Raw genomic sequence first — 14862 nt, 5'->3', positions numbered from 1 at the left:
AGAATCAGCGTACTGTCCCCAACAATCTGGGTCCTCATTTTACTGACCTCGGAAGGATGATAGGCTGAGTCAACCTTGAGCTGCTCAGGATCGAACTGCTGGCAGTGAGCAGAATTAGCTTGCGATACTGTATTCTAATCACTGCGCCACCAGAGCTCAATGCAGGTTGTTAGGTGGAGCATGGGGTGCCTCAATTGGTGGGAGAAGCCCAGGGAGGCCTGGCCCAAGGGCTTCCCCCACCTTGATCCACCCCAAGACAGTGACAGCAGGGTGGATTGGGGGAGAGGGGTGGGTGGGGTGCTGCAGCACCTCTGCAAATAGTCACAAGGGCGAATGGCCATGGGGGTGCTGCAGTGGCCATAACTTTGAACGGGTGCTAGGTGACCAGTCATTAAGCAAGGACTATCTGTACTGTATTTCAACTTTCCAGAGTACACTATAGCCCTGAATTTTCTTGGGTTTTCCATGCGATTTATTAACAAAGCCTAAGCTTGTTTACCCAGCCTACACAAGACTATCTATGTCAGGCGTGTCAGGCATGCCTGGGCTGTACTGAGCGCAGAGGAATTGTCTTGGGCCGCATATAAACATATATAATATAGTTAACCTATATAAATCACATTATAATGTTAAGAGTTTACAATCTTGTGGGGCCGCATTGCTAGCTGTCTAGAGTCGTGGGTTGGACAAGCCTACTCTAGGTGTTGTTATCTTCGGAGACCATAACTTATGAAATAAATGGCTAGTATCTGTCTTAACAGAGCAGTGGTGACAGGAGGGAGAGCTGCAAGGCAATAGCTTTGCATATCCACATCTGGGTTGGGAAAATTTACATTGCAAAGAAACATGTAGTGCTGGGAGGGTGCAGGCTCCAAAGGATTTCCTGCAGTTCTCAGGACTAAACATAAGAGGAGGCAGAAAGGAAGAGGCCAGGAACTACTTGGGTAAAAACTTGAAGGCATTCTGAAGAGAAATGAAAATATACATGAGTTCTCTATTTTGGGATCAAGCCCCAGGAAAGTCCTCCCATGTTATTACAAGACTGATAATCAGGAGACCGAAAGCATGCCTTCAAACAGCAGTGGAATTTTTATTTAAATGGCAGCATTTAAATACTGGCATATTTTAAAGTTTTATTATTTGACTTAGCATTTTGACAGAGCTGCCTTTCCCAGTAACAACTCTTTATATATGAAATTACAGTCTCTCTCTCCCCCACCCACCCACTCTGTGATACCACAATGCTATTTGAAATTCAAGACTATTCACGAACAATAGAATAGAAAGTAAAACATGTATGAAAAACAACTTCTGTGCCCAGAAGGTATCTATATCATGTTGCTATTCCTAAGGTTTTAACTCTAGTCAAACTTGTGCAAATCTATGTTGATAAGCGTATGTCATTCTGTTTGTCTCAATGATGAAGCCCCAAATGGGCTTTCAAAGGAGGGCATATTTGATCTCATGACCTTTCCTTGCTGAAAATAAATACAGGTAGTCCTCAACTTGCAACCACAATTGAGTCCAGAATTTCTGTTGCTAAGTGAGACAGTTGTTAAGTCAGTTTTGCCCCATTTTATGACCTTTCTTGCCACAGTTGTTTAAATGAATTGCTGCAGTTGTTAAATTAGTAACACGATTGTTAAGTGAATCTGGCGTCCCCATTGACTTTGCTTGTCAGAAGGTTGCAAAAGGGGATCATATGTGACTCTGGGACACAGCAACTGTCATAAATACGAGCCAGTTGCCAAGTGTCCGAATGTTGATCACATGACCATGGGAATGCTGCAATGGTCGTAAGCGTGAAAAATGGTCATAAGTCACTTTTGTCGGTGCCGTTGTAACTTCGAACGGTCACTAAACAAATGGCTGCAAGTCAAGGACTATCAGTATAAGTAACTCAAGGCAGCGAACATGCCTAATATTTCTTCCTCTCCCTCCTATTTTCATCACAACTACAACCCTGTAAGGTGAGTTGGGCTGAGAGAGAGCGACAGGCCAAAAGTCACCTAGCCGGTTTTCATGCCTAAAGTGGGACTAGAACTCACAGTCTCCTGGTTTCTACTTGGTGCTTTAAACTCTAGACCCAGGGTCTTCAAACTGGGCCCTTTTATGACTTGTGGACTTCAACTCCCAGAATTCCTCAGCCAGCGTGCCTGGCTGAGGAATTCTGGGAGTTGAAGTCCACAAGTCATAAAAGGGTCAAGTTTGAAGACCCCTGCTCTAGACCAAACTGGCTTCTGCTGCATAAGCCCCCCCTCCCCCCCTCCCATCCCATGAGTCAAGACATATGGACCAGAACATTTGTCTTCTCTGGGGCCCTGGGGCCTTATGAAACATCCTGCCCTCCTCTCAATGTAATGGCTGCCCTCCCCTTTTAAAATTCAGGAGGGAACTGAAAACAACCCTCTTTCAGTGGTTTTAGAGTCTAATTTATAGTCCTGCTCTTGCAGCCATGTGTTACTGGCTAGATTTATTATCTTTTTATTGTTTTGATGATGGTTTTGTGGGTTTAAGGGTTTGTTTGTTTTTGTTCACCCTCAGCCCTCTATGATTGGGGCAGTACTGAAATGCTGTAGATAGAATAAATAAAAATATATGCATACTCCACATGCACTAATACAACGTTTCTTAAACATTTTTTTTTCTTCTCAGGAGCCCTTCCTATTTTAAAAAATTACGAAGGACCACAAAAGTGGTTTTGTTTCTATGGGTTATATTTGATAATTTTAAAGCCTTAATGTTATATAGAGGGGGAAAAGGTCAATCAGCAATCACCTTTGCTCCCCAGGACATTTCTAGCTCAACTTTGAAAAGCAAAGTTCTCTCTTAAATGCTCCAAGCTTTCCCCCCCCAGATAATTACCTACCAGAACAGTCACGTGGGTATTACTCATCTCTTGCTTCACACTCTTATGATGGGTGAACTAGTTTTTAAGCCTGCCAGTGTTCGTGTTTTCTTCTCACCCTTCTTTTTCAAGAGAACTAAACAAGGTCGACCAGTATACTTCAGGCAGGAGAAGGCAAGGATTCCTATCTGAGTGTGTTGCTTTTGCTTGGGAAGGACCCCACACCACGACTATCTTCCTCTTTTGTCCTGGGAGATGGCTGACTGCTCTTGTGACAGAAGAAGGAATATCTGGAGTACCAAGGATCTATGTGAAAACACAGAAAAACTGGAAATGTGAGTATTCTTGAGAGCATGGTAGCCTTTCTATGTAATATCTGGACCAGCATTTAAATAAGCACTCAAGCTGATGCTTGTTCAGTCCCGGTTTTTGTTTTCATTTGAAGGATGTCTCTCTGTGTGTATGTGTGTGATGGTGCACAGTCCTGCCCTGATGAAATGATTGTGGGAGTTGTGAATGCACCACCTCGTTGAAGCTTTTGTGTGAAATGTGTAAATATCTACTGTTGTCACCAGGCTTCCTACAGGAGCTTAGTTACTACTGGTACTAAACTCATTTAGAATTGCTGTGCAGCATTGGCTTATCACATAGCAGTGTCTCTTTTCTTGTCTTTCGTCCTTGATCTTCCTTTCATCAGGCTTGAGCAATATATTGGGAAGACTTTGCATTGACTACAAAGTGAAGGCTGAAAAGTTAGCTAGTGAAGGAACTGCTAGATCCTTGCCTCTGATCCTATTTTTATATAAACTTGTCCCTCTAAGGATATTCATCTTTTTTAAAAAAAAGGACACATACATACATAATTCAGAGCGACGGAGATACGTTTGAAAATAAAAAATCCTGGCAGGTAAAACTTTGATGTGCTATACCGCTGAATAATTGAAAAGATTTTTTTTTTCTTTGTACTTTTTCTATGTCAAGATTTCCCCGTGGTTAGATATTTCAGGGGAAATAATGATGGGAACAGCGTTCTGTAATTCTTTGCCTAGAACATACGTGAAGCTGATTTGTAATCTTCTGTATTCATTCCCTCCATTCCCTTTTTAAAGTTGGGATTAAGCTGGTTGTTTTCCCATCCTTGGGAACAAAACTGAAGAGTTGTCACGAGGAAAAAAAATAGGATCATTCTATTTAATTTATAGGTCTACCTATCTCAAATCCATGGCTCAGGGCAACCACAATTAAAAACTATATTAAAAACACAAAACAACATTTCCAAATGTTTCATTTATGCAAACATTGCATAAATACAATCAGTAGCCAAGATTAAAAAAAAAATTATGGCTCTGCCATATCTGGATCCCCAAACCAGTGACAACCCCCCCCCCCTTTAGAACCTTACAAAAAGCCAGCAAGGTCAGAACCAATCTAATGGGGGATAATGTTCCAAAGGGTAGGAGCCCCCGTAGAGAAGACTGTCTTCCAGGGCTCCACCATGACAGGACCCAGAACATGCTTGTCTTGCCAGACTTAATGAGACAGGTGGACATTATCAGGGAAGGCAGTCCCTCAAAGAATTCCACTCATTGAACCTGGAAGCATTCAGATAAGCAGTGCAGCTCATGGAGCAGAGGTACAAAATGCACTGATCAAGGAGCACACATACTTGCTTGTGCTACTACATTCTGTAGCAGATGTAGCTTCCAAGTGGTCTTCAAGGACAATCTTATGTAAATCACATTCCAGTGGTCCATTCAGAAGGTGATCAGGAACGAGTGACCATGAGCAAGGACTTGCAGTCCAAGAACAGGCAGCACTGGTACACACATTCCTTGAACAGGAGCTGTGAGTCCAGAAGGACTTCCAAATTGTGCACAGGTTCTGTTTGGGATAGTTCAGTTCCATTCAAAATTAGTGATGGAAACTCCCCGGAACCAGGAGGCCCGAATAATTAAAGCCACTGAGTCTTGCTAGAATTGAACTGAAGCCTGTTGTTCCCCAAATTGCCTCCAGACTCTGAGACAGAATCTCTGCATCATCATTTGGGTGGTCAGGGGTGGAGATATAAAGCTGGGTATCATTGGCATATTGATGGTATGGTGCCATCAGGTGACTGCACCCAGGGGTTTCATGTAGATGTTAAACAGGGGAAGAGAGAGGACCCAGCAAAGAAGTGGCAGAGTAGACTTCCCCACCATCAATACTTACTACAACCAGCCCAGGAAGAAGAAAGACATCTAGCCAATACAATGCCACACACTCTCCAGAACCATTACAGAAGAATACCTCATCTGATGCTACTGAAGGTCACCAAGAGGTCAAGAAGAGCAAGGATGAATCCATCGCCCCTCCTGCACTCACCAGATATTATCCACAAGCACAAGAAATGCTGTTTTGGTCCCATATCCAAGCCTGAAACCTGACTGAAATGTCTCCAGATAACCCACTTCTTCCAGAATTCTCTGTAGCTATTGTATGAGTCCAACTTGGAACAAATCTGAAGGGCTTCATCTGACATACAGTATGCCCAGTACATTCCTCACAATTTTGTCTTATATGTACCCATTTCACAGTGCTATCCATATTCAGTCTATTCCAAGAGCTTTTAAACAGTTACAAACCCTGCATTTGTTAAAGTTTTTATAAATACATTTTTCTTTATCAAGGCATGCTAACTGTTACAGATTGATTTCGTTGTCATTTCTGTATGACAGGTAACACTGATTTCTTTTTAAATATATTTTCACACAAATATCTATTTCTCCTTTCACTGTCTATTATAAATCAGTTTTTCAGCATGGCTAGAGTTTAGTTTCTTTAAAAGGAATTTTGTTAGATTTCAATTGCAAGCATATCCCATAAAATAGTCTGATCTTAGTGGCGCCCACCCATGTGAAAAATAAAATGTTTTCAATCAGAAACAAATAAAAAAAGCATTTGCAATTTGCATTTGGATATTTCTTTTTAAAGGAGCACTTTTTACATCAATGTATTGAAAAATTCAAAAAACTGAAATATTATAATTTTGTTTTTAAATGCTCTTTAGATGGTAACTTAGTTACTCTCTCATAGCTAGAAATGAATAAATTTGTCACATTGATGTTATTCCATGGATCTTCCAAACACAATGGGTCATGTTTTCCTCACTTTACTGGGTGATTGAAAAAAAATATCCCAGCTATCCAACAGTTTGTACAAGTTTAGTGAGTTCCATACAGTTTGATGAACTAACCATTTGTAGACTTGTGTCTGTAGTGTTCACATTATGGCAGTAATGGGAAACAAACAACTGTGTACTCTTACATGTATCCTCCAGAACAACTTGAAATTTATCAATAGGACCATTTGTAAAGATTACGCAACTTAATTTAGGGGACTAAGGATTTTATGAAAATGTGGCAAATGATGGGGTTGTCCCCATATGTCATCAGTCCAATAAATATAGCAGGTGACATTGTGGATCTGTGTTTCTTCTTCTTGAAACATAGACTTCAAGAATATTCCCCACTCCTCTTTCATCAAGAGGAATTCTAAAGGTTCCCAGAAAGTTGCATAGAATTATCAGGTAAGTATGACTAATGTTCCTGTTGAAGCTCTTATTACTCAAAGATGGCCACTTCAGGTTGGTTCACTTAATTCTGCTGGGCATCAAATTTTAAACTTAGTATGAAAGGTACACAGAAAATTTAAAAGTACAACAAACCATTAGGTGATACACAGCTTCCAGGTAAGTGTATTAATTTATGCTGATAATTTATGTGAGAAATGATAATCTTGCAGCTACGATTATCTGAAATAATGATAGAATTAATCTTTACTCTTGGTGAAATATTTGAAGATATCTGGGGAAAGAAAAGCTGGGGTACTTGTTCCAAAAAAACAAAGAGTATCTGAAACTAACATGGCAGAAAAGCAAGTACATTTCAGGAGGACACACAAAGGAAAGGTTGCTACATGTATAAGAGCAGTCTAGATTTATCAGAATATGTAACAGGTAATCAGCAGATTGGTTGATAGAATGAATGGACAGAAATGGATAGAAAAGATATATAGAACATTTGCAAAAAAAATCCTTCTATTTAAAGAAAGAATCTTTGGATCCAAGTCAACATTTATTTTAAGCATTATAATTTATTGTACTTTCTATATATCATTTCCTCAAATGGTTCTCACCTTCAACAACAACAAATGTCTTCATTCTGTTGAGAAAACAAGTAAAGAAGCTGAAATCGGATAGTTATTTTCAACTCAAAGGCCAGGCAAACTGGTACTGCAGGTTATTTTTATTTTCTCGCTGATCCTAGATGCTTTTCCTACTTTTCTTTTTAGAAGGCAATCTTTTGACTGTATGTTCGCAAAATTTTATTCAAACCTATTTTAATTTTATTCATATTTTCAATAGGTGAGAATACACGTAGCTCAGGGTTGAATTGTGGAGTCCTTGGTGCTGTGTAAGTTGATTGTTTGCCCACAGAAGTTTCATTCAGCAGTGCTAGTGAGTGTGGGGTTTGCTCCCTGATTATATACAGTTGCTTGCCCTGCCAGTGTTGATTGGGAGTGTAGTTTCCTCCAAGGTAGTTCCTTAGTATCTTGTTTTCTGCTTGATTGTATCTCTGGTCTACATCCTGCTTATATAGATGTAGGCTACTGGAGAGGATGTGTTCTGGTCTTTTTGTTTCCTTGTTAGCTTTTGCCTCTTTTGAATGGTGTGTAAATTTGATTCATTTCTCTGTTTTTATTGATGGCTGATTTGTTTAAATGCAAAACTTCCAGGAATACTCTAGCATTTTTTGCATTTAGCTTGGTCTAGGATGCTGTTTCCCAATTGAAACTATGGTTGAATTTGTCCATGTGTTGTGAGATTAAGGAATTTTCATTGTGCCTTTGATTGCTAGTGGGTGTTTATGGATGCACTTTGCTAGTCTTCTGCCTCTTTGTCCTACATAGTAATTTTTACTGTCCTCATACTGTTTATTATAGATGATACCTTTTTTTTCTTCTTCTTGGGATACAGGGTCATTTGGTTTAGTTAAGAGATTTTGGAGGCTTTAGTTGGTTTTTGTATTATAGTGATGTTGAGGGGGGTTATAACAGTCTGTTGGTTGTTTCTGATGCTTTTGGAATATGGTACTGTTATCCTTTTCATACCTTGTTTTGGTTGTACTATAGAGGGTTGAGTGATCAGGTATTTTTTGAAAGTTGCAGGAGTATCATTTTGTTGGGAAATGTTGTATCTTAGCATTCTGGTATGTAAGATGTTGGCAGTCTGTTTCTTTTTTCTGGTGTTCCTGGTTGCTGCACCGTTTGTATTCATCTGAATAATGTTGTTACATAGCTCCTCTAGTGGAAGGTTGGATGTTACTTTGGCAATAGAGCACTCAGTTAGTATTGGTTTTCAGAGTTGAGTTTCTAATGTGCCAAAATTTCCTGTTCAGATGAGGCTATCTAGGAAGAGTCGGATGTATGCTTTCTTCTTCCCTCATGAATTTTATTCCTTTGAAGATATTGTTGATTGTTCGATGTATCTTCACTTGTTGTTGCTTTTTTATTACAATGGTATCTACAAAACATACTTTTCTATGTATGTGGAGAGGTACCAGTTTCTAGATGCTGCATACAGTCTCTGTAATGAGTCCTGAGAGAGCTAATTCCTTGGGTGTTCCTCTGATTTGTTGGTATATTTGCCCTTCAAACTGAAAATAAGTAGTGAGGCAGAGGTTGATTCTAGGTATTTTGATCTTAGTGCATTTGGTTAGGTTGGGGTGTTATGAATATGTCTACCATGGATTTTTGAATGAAATGGAAATTGACTGAAACCATAATTTCATCTTCGATTTTTAGGTTTTTAATTTTCTCGAGGCACTGTAGTGAGAGGTTGATATAATATTTGCTCTCTATTGTGAGATGTCCAAACTTTTTTTGTGGGTTCTCTGGCTATGGAGTATGTTGGGTGATACGAGTGGATAAAGAAATTGTCAGGCTTGTGTATTTTTAGTATTCATAAAAGCATGGGAAGATGGGTCCATTGTTTTTCATCCACCACTGTTCTTTTGTGATTTATATTTTAAGATTGTTATGCTTGTTTTAAAACAAACAAATATGATAAATTTACAACACCCAAATTTCATAAAGTACAGAGTACCACAGAGCACATTTCTCCAGCAGTTAAAGCATTAGCTGTTTCTTGTAATACTAAGAAGCAGGTTCACACAAAATGTTCATATACAGACACCCAGGACCAAGGGCAGATATTGGTGTGTGTTCTATTTGTCTCTGACTTAGTCAATTTCAATAGTGATGAAATAGTTGAATTGGAACTGTGGAACATCACTGGATGATGTTGGGCTAGTCAGTCTCTCAGCCCAACTTACCTCACAGGGTTAGAGTTGAGAAATTTTGGAAGATGAATTGCTAAGCACAGTGGAGGTGCTTTGGAGGAAAGGCAAGTCATAAATCAAACAAAAGTAATATTTCTCTAACCAGATGAGATCAGAGCAACAGATCGTGCAGAGATGCAACAGGCCATCTACTTCACGGGTGGGTGTTAAACTTCCAGCGAAACATCCCCTCATGTTTCTTAAGCAAGCAGCTTCCTCTCTGGGAATGACCAGCGGAGTGCCTGGGATGGTTAAGGGGGATTTTGAGGCCCTAGCAATCGTTTTATTATGAAAGGAAAGGGCGCCCCACAGCAGATGCGCCTCCAGCGAGCACACTTTAAATCGTGCGCCCTTTTCGATGACAAAGGCGGAGCCGGCTCGTCCCCCCGTCGGGTCTGGACTGGAGCTACGCCACGCAGCCCTCCGTTAGCCTCGCCGCTCTCCTCGTATCTGGAAGCGATCCTCCTTTCCAGAAGTGGCGGAGCGGGAAAGATGAGTCGCTCCCGTGACCCACGCTTCACCGCCTTCTCCTCGACGTCCAGGGAAAAGTGAGCCTCGCGCGCGCATCAGCGGGTCCCGCGTCTGCCGGCTTCCCCGAGAGGGCGCGCGCTCGCCTCGCGGCTCTTCCCTTTCGCGCCCCTTCCCTGCCCGGCCGCCCCTCGCGCGCTCCAGCCTATTGTTCTCCCGCCGCTTCCTTTCCCCCTCGCCTTCCCCCCTCCAACCCGCTTCGGAGGTGGGCGGGGTTTCCTTGGCCTCGACTGACACTTCGGGGGCGGGCCGGAGCCGGTGAAAACGGGAGGCTGGAGCCGGCTGCCCGGCGGGACGAGAGTCGGCAAAGGCGACGGCGCTGCTGCTGCTGGAGGCAGCTCTGGGCCTGCTGTGCGGCGTTTCGCCTCCGCGGCGCGGGCTGGCAAGCCAATGAGGGCCCGGACTCCGGCCCTCGCTGCCTCAGGAGCTGCCGGGAGCCCCCCGTGCCGACCGCCGGCCCGAGTAGGGGCGGGTCGACTGGTCTCCCCATGCGGCGGCTCCAGGAGAAATTCAGGAGGTGAGGCATGGCGGAGGCTTATTGAGGGGGCGAGGTACTCCGTTACAAGGCTAAGTATCGGCGGCAATTCCTCCTCTCTAGGAGAAAGGCAGCTTCCCGCTAATAGGTGTGTGTTCGCCCTCCGATGCTTTTAATCTGCCAGATCTTTTTTTCTACCGTTCCACCTCGAGAATAGCGACCTCTTAAAATAAAACGTTCTTTAAAAAAAATAAAAAACCCACGTGTCTTTAATCCTCCCCTCTCCGGTTGGAGTGAACGACTGAAACGTGGGCTCCGCTATCCCTTCCCCCTCCGTTTCATGGCATGCTTTGGGGGATTTTAATTCGCCGTGGCTATTTTTGGGTGAGAGAGGTGAGGGGAACGATGTAGGAAAGAGCGAATATCAAGATAGTTTGATTTGAGTTGGCACACTAACCTGCTGCGGGGTAGTCATGTCGAGGGTCAAGTGAAAATGGATTAAGGGCGAGAGTCATTAATCGTGATTAATTAAAGCAGAATACAAATGATGTAGATGTGGTTAGGGGTATACTGTATACCTCAGTCAGGCATATGTGTAAATCATTGCCTCTCTTCTAAAGACTGGAAACCTACAAGAGGGCTGTGGTCTTGACTTACTGCCAGGAGGCTTTTACAAAGTGCTTATGGATTTAATCTCTAGCACTCAATTTTGAATGCCATGAAGGTTGTTTGTCTAAAAGAGTTCAATGTGCATATCTCAGTACAGGTGGAATTTGGGAGGTACTGATGGTTTGTGGCAGGAAGATGGGAAGAGATATTACTTGAGGATGAGTTCCATAAAGTGATGTAAAAAAAATGCATGTATAGTCATTGTAAAGCCATATTTGGGAATAGTGAACTTTTTCAACTGCTTTTTTTTTCCAGGTGAGATTTATTTTGGCTTACAAGCGTGTTTTTTTTTTATCAGTAAGCTAATTGTTGCTTTGCTGTATCTCTGTTGATGGAATACAGCCTTTTTGCTTAGAGTTTATAAAAGGTGCATAATTACATTTTGTGTATGATAAAATTAATTTTGTTTCTGAAAGTAAGTTCATAATGAAATTTCTCTGCTGCCAAAAAATAAAATCACGTATAGGAATGTTAGTCCGCGCATCTGATTTTGGAAGTAGTTTTGTGAAGTACAGAAAAATTGAGAGAAAGAGTATTTATATGCAAGTTACTTTTGTTTTAATACATTTAACTAGACATTAATTTGATCCAAGCTGGTAGTTTATAGGCACATTCCCATCACTTTTTTTTTCTACATCACATTTAATTTTACCTCATTTTTCTCCCCTGCACCATCTACTTATATTCTCTGACATTCTTTCTGTAAACACAGCTATTTATCTGAGGAATGCAAACATTACTGGCCTGAGTTTTCACAGAAGGGCATCTGAAATTCAAACTCTTGGATTCCCTTCCCTTTCCTTCCTTGTTCTTTTCTTCTGGTGCATCAATGCATTTTGTGATTTCCTCTCTTCCACTATAACTCCAAGTGAGAGAAAGGGGTTTATTTCTATAAATCACCTAGAATTATCATGAGCAGCCATATACATTTCCTTAATAAATAAAAAATTGAATCTGTACATTGTTTGAAACTGACAATTAAGACAGCTGAAGTTACAGGGAATGTGAGTATTTGGTATTGCATATACTTGCATATACTTGCTGTTGACAGATTCTTAAATTTATACATGAAAGAAGAAGGAAGTGATCATTGTCTCTGCTGCTTGAGAAAAATGAATAGGCATCTGCTGATGGATGAGAGTACAGTAGACATGATTTTTTTTCAGAAAGGAAATAGATCACAGTGAGATGAAGTTTCTCATCTTCTAGTAGTGGGTGAAAGTTCATGTATCCGGTGTTTGTCTTGTTCATCTTATTTGAATTACATTTCTCTTTCATGCATAGCATATTAGAAAGCTTTTCCATTTCCCCCTATTTTATTTTTCAGAATCATTCATATAGTTGTGGGACAGATTCATCAGATTGAGGGGCAAAGAAAGGATTAAAATCAGTTTGGGAACAATATACTAAAGTAATATGGAAAATATTGTATGTTAATAGAGTCTGTAAAAATGAGTCAAGTATGTGTTAGGTCAGAAACAATAGGGCTAAAATAATAATGCAAATGTTTGTGTCTTTTTAAACAATATGTGTTATAGGGCTCAAAGTCACATCTGTTGTATTTTTTGCTACAGTTATTATCTTGATTCTTGGAAAATGTATCAGATTTCCTCTTTAAAAATCTAAGGAATAATTGGAGTATGATGTGAAAGAGACAAGAATAGTTTAATTTGAAGCATGACTGGACCTGCCTTTATATATGATCCAACTCCACATGGCAACACATGCCTTTATTATTCACATTGGATATGCTAAAGCATTGGCTTTCTTCTTCTTCTTTTATATTATCATTTTTACTTTGAAAAAAATGTAAAACATTTTTTTACCACATATGAGTCAAGAACAATTATTTGGGAGCAAGTTTTTACACAGTTAAAAATAGACAGCTAAAGGAGAAAAGATAATGAGAGTAGGACCGTTGTAAATTTTGGATCTGTCCTTTAATTAAGCGAAACTCCTTAGGTCAAAGTGTAGTAGGTAGCAGTAACTTGCCAACCTTGGCTGATTTAGAAAGCTAAGGAGACTTAGTCTAGTTTAGTATTTGGATGAGACCATCTGGAAATTGCACAAGTGAGAGATAAAGATGGGTGGGTGGGAAATCCCAAAAGAAGCTAGTGACAAACATCTTTTGTATTACAGTATTGCCAAGAATACAATATAGGAGTGTTATGAAATCTATGAGAGTCAGTCTTGAAGGAGATTTTAACCTTTAGTTTTCTTGCATGAAAATAACCAAAATATTTCCAGATGATTCAGCTCCATATTTTCAAAATCAAAATGTTGGAATGATGTTTTTAATTGTGATATGAACTTTTTATTAACCTTATAATTTTGCACACACCAACCATTACTGTAACCGTTGATTTTTTTAAAACTTATTTCATTCATTCAAATAAATATGTAGCAGCCTGATTACCAAAGTCCCTTTTATAGAGAGATCTGGCTTGAATATCAGAGAGCACTTACCAGTTTTCCACTCCTTGTCTCTTATCACTGAAGAGACTTGCAGCTCAGTTAATTAATTGTCTGGAAGGATTGTTTCATACCAGTAAGACAATGAGGTGAATTTTAACGTATCACAAAAACTGGTATCTTAATTATCCCAAGGTGTGTATGTGTTTGTGCCTTGGAATCAATTTTGACTTTTGGAGGCCACATTAAAAGATGTGGGCTAGAAGTCAGCAAGCTTTGAGTTCAAATTTTGGTTTAGGCAGAGAAGCCGGCTGGGTGACTATGGCCCCGTCATTGTATGTCAACTCTAGGAAGAAGACAATGGCAAATCACTGTCAACTTTGTTGCCAAGAAAATTGTGTGGATTGTCTCTCAAGTTACTAATAAATATTAAGAGAACAAGATTAGAATATGATGTATGTTCTTTTTTATTCCTTTCAGATTTACCCTTTAAAAACTAGGCAGTCTGGATCTGCATGTTTATCAGTTTAAGATTCATTTGAATCATTTTTTTAAAAAAAATCCAGTCATTTCTTCTGATAAGATAATTCAAGACCGCAGTATGAGGTTTTAGTAATTTAAATAATCATATACAAGTTTGACTCGATTAGGCATCTTTAGCACAGCATTGTAGAAGTGCCAGTAAGTGCATTTTTAAGCTTTCAAAAAGGATTAATTAAAATGCAGCAATTAAATAAATTGAAGAGCCATATGCTAATAAGATTGCCTTGTAGACATAGCCTAAAGGTAACCTTATTTTTTAAAAAACTTTTTATTGAACTCTCACTTTTATTAGTCTCTCTCTCTCTCTCTCTTTCTCTCTCTCTCTCTCTCTCTCCCTCCCTCCCTCCCTCCCTCCCTCCTCCATCTTATAAGGTTGTTGTGGGGAAAACAGAAGGAGGAAGGAGTATTAAATATGTTCACCACCATAAGTGATCTATTAAAATAATAAAGCTGGGATATTAATTAATAAATCTGCATAAGCATTTCAATACATTTCATCATAAACTTCGATAGCTAGTCTACATCTGCCACTGAAATTTAATAATATAAGGGGGAATGCAATTGCTCACAACTGTGAATAGATGCAAAACAATCTTAGGTTAACAAGAGGAAGGCTAATAAGCTAATTATTATTTTGGGGAACAAAACTGCAATATGGCAACTGATAGCTATGGATCAAGCAGACTGTATTAAAAGGATTGTTTCAATCTAATTTTGATTGCCCTTTAGAGCTATTTTATATTAAGTGGTTACCATAAGGTAACCAAGAATTACTTGCAAGCTAAGGCTTGGGGTTCCATGCTTGTATTTTCACGCATATAAATGAATGGGCTGAGCAGAAGGGAAGGAACACTTTGTTTCTGTTCTGTAATAACTCAGTGTAGCTAAACTTTTGTGGCTTATTTTTAAGCCAACTCTGCTTTTAAAGGAAATATTCAAGTCGTTGTTTTGGTGAGACAGAAGAAAAGGGATGATGGGAATATCTTATCTCAAATAGGAAAAAAAATTCC

At 39.9% G+C, this 14862-nt stretch overlaps 1 protein-coding gene across 5 annotated transcripts in view; it reads left to right on the top strand.

Moving 5' to 3' along the window:
- Window positions 1–2924: 2924 nt before the first annotated feature.
- Window positions 2925–14862, top strand: part of MMD (monocyte to macrophage differentiation associated) — a 40539-nt gene continuing 28601 nt past the window's right edge. The window contains exons 1-2 of one of the 5 annotated variants that reach the window (XM_039348803.1): window positions 9356–9385; window positions 9593–9773. In XM_039348803.1, the coding sequence (XP_039204737.1) occupies window positions 9361–9385; window positions 9593–9773 (206 nt within the window). In that variant the 5' untranslated portion in view covers window positions 9356–9360. Of the gene's footprint in view, window positions 3184–9355; window positions 9386–9464; window positions 9774–9848; window positions 10377–14862 lie in introns of those variants that run through there. The other 4 variants (XM_039348804.1, XM_039348801.1, XM_039348802.1 and 1 more) reach the window with 4 other exon arrangements.

This window comes from Crotalus tigris, unplaced genomic scaffold (genome assembly GCF_016545835.1).
Source record: "Crotalus tigris isolate CLP2741 ecotype Arizona unplaced genomic scaffold, ASM1654583v1 scf7180000018180.527342, whole genome shotgun sequence".
NCBI lineage: Eukaryota > Metazoa > Chordata > Lepidosauria > Squamata > Viperidae > Crotalus > Crotalus tigris.
This window is presented reverse-complemented; position numbering and strand designations above follow the sequence as displayed.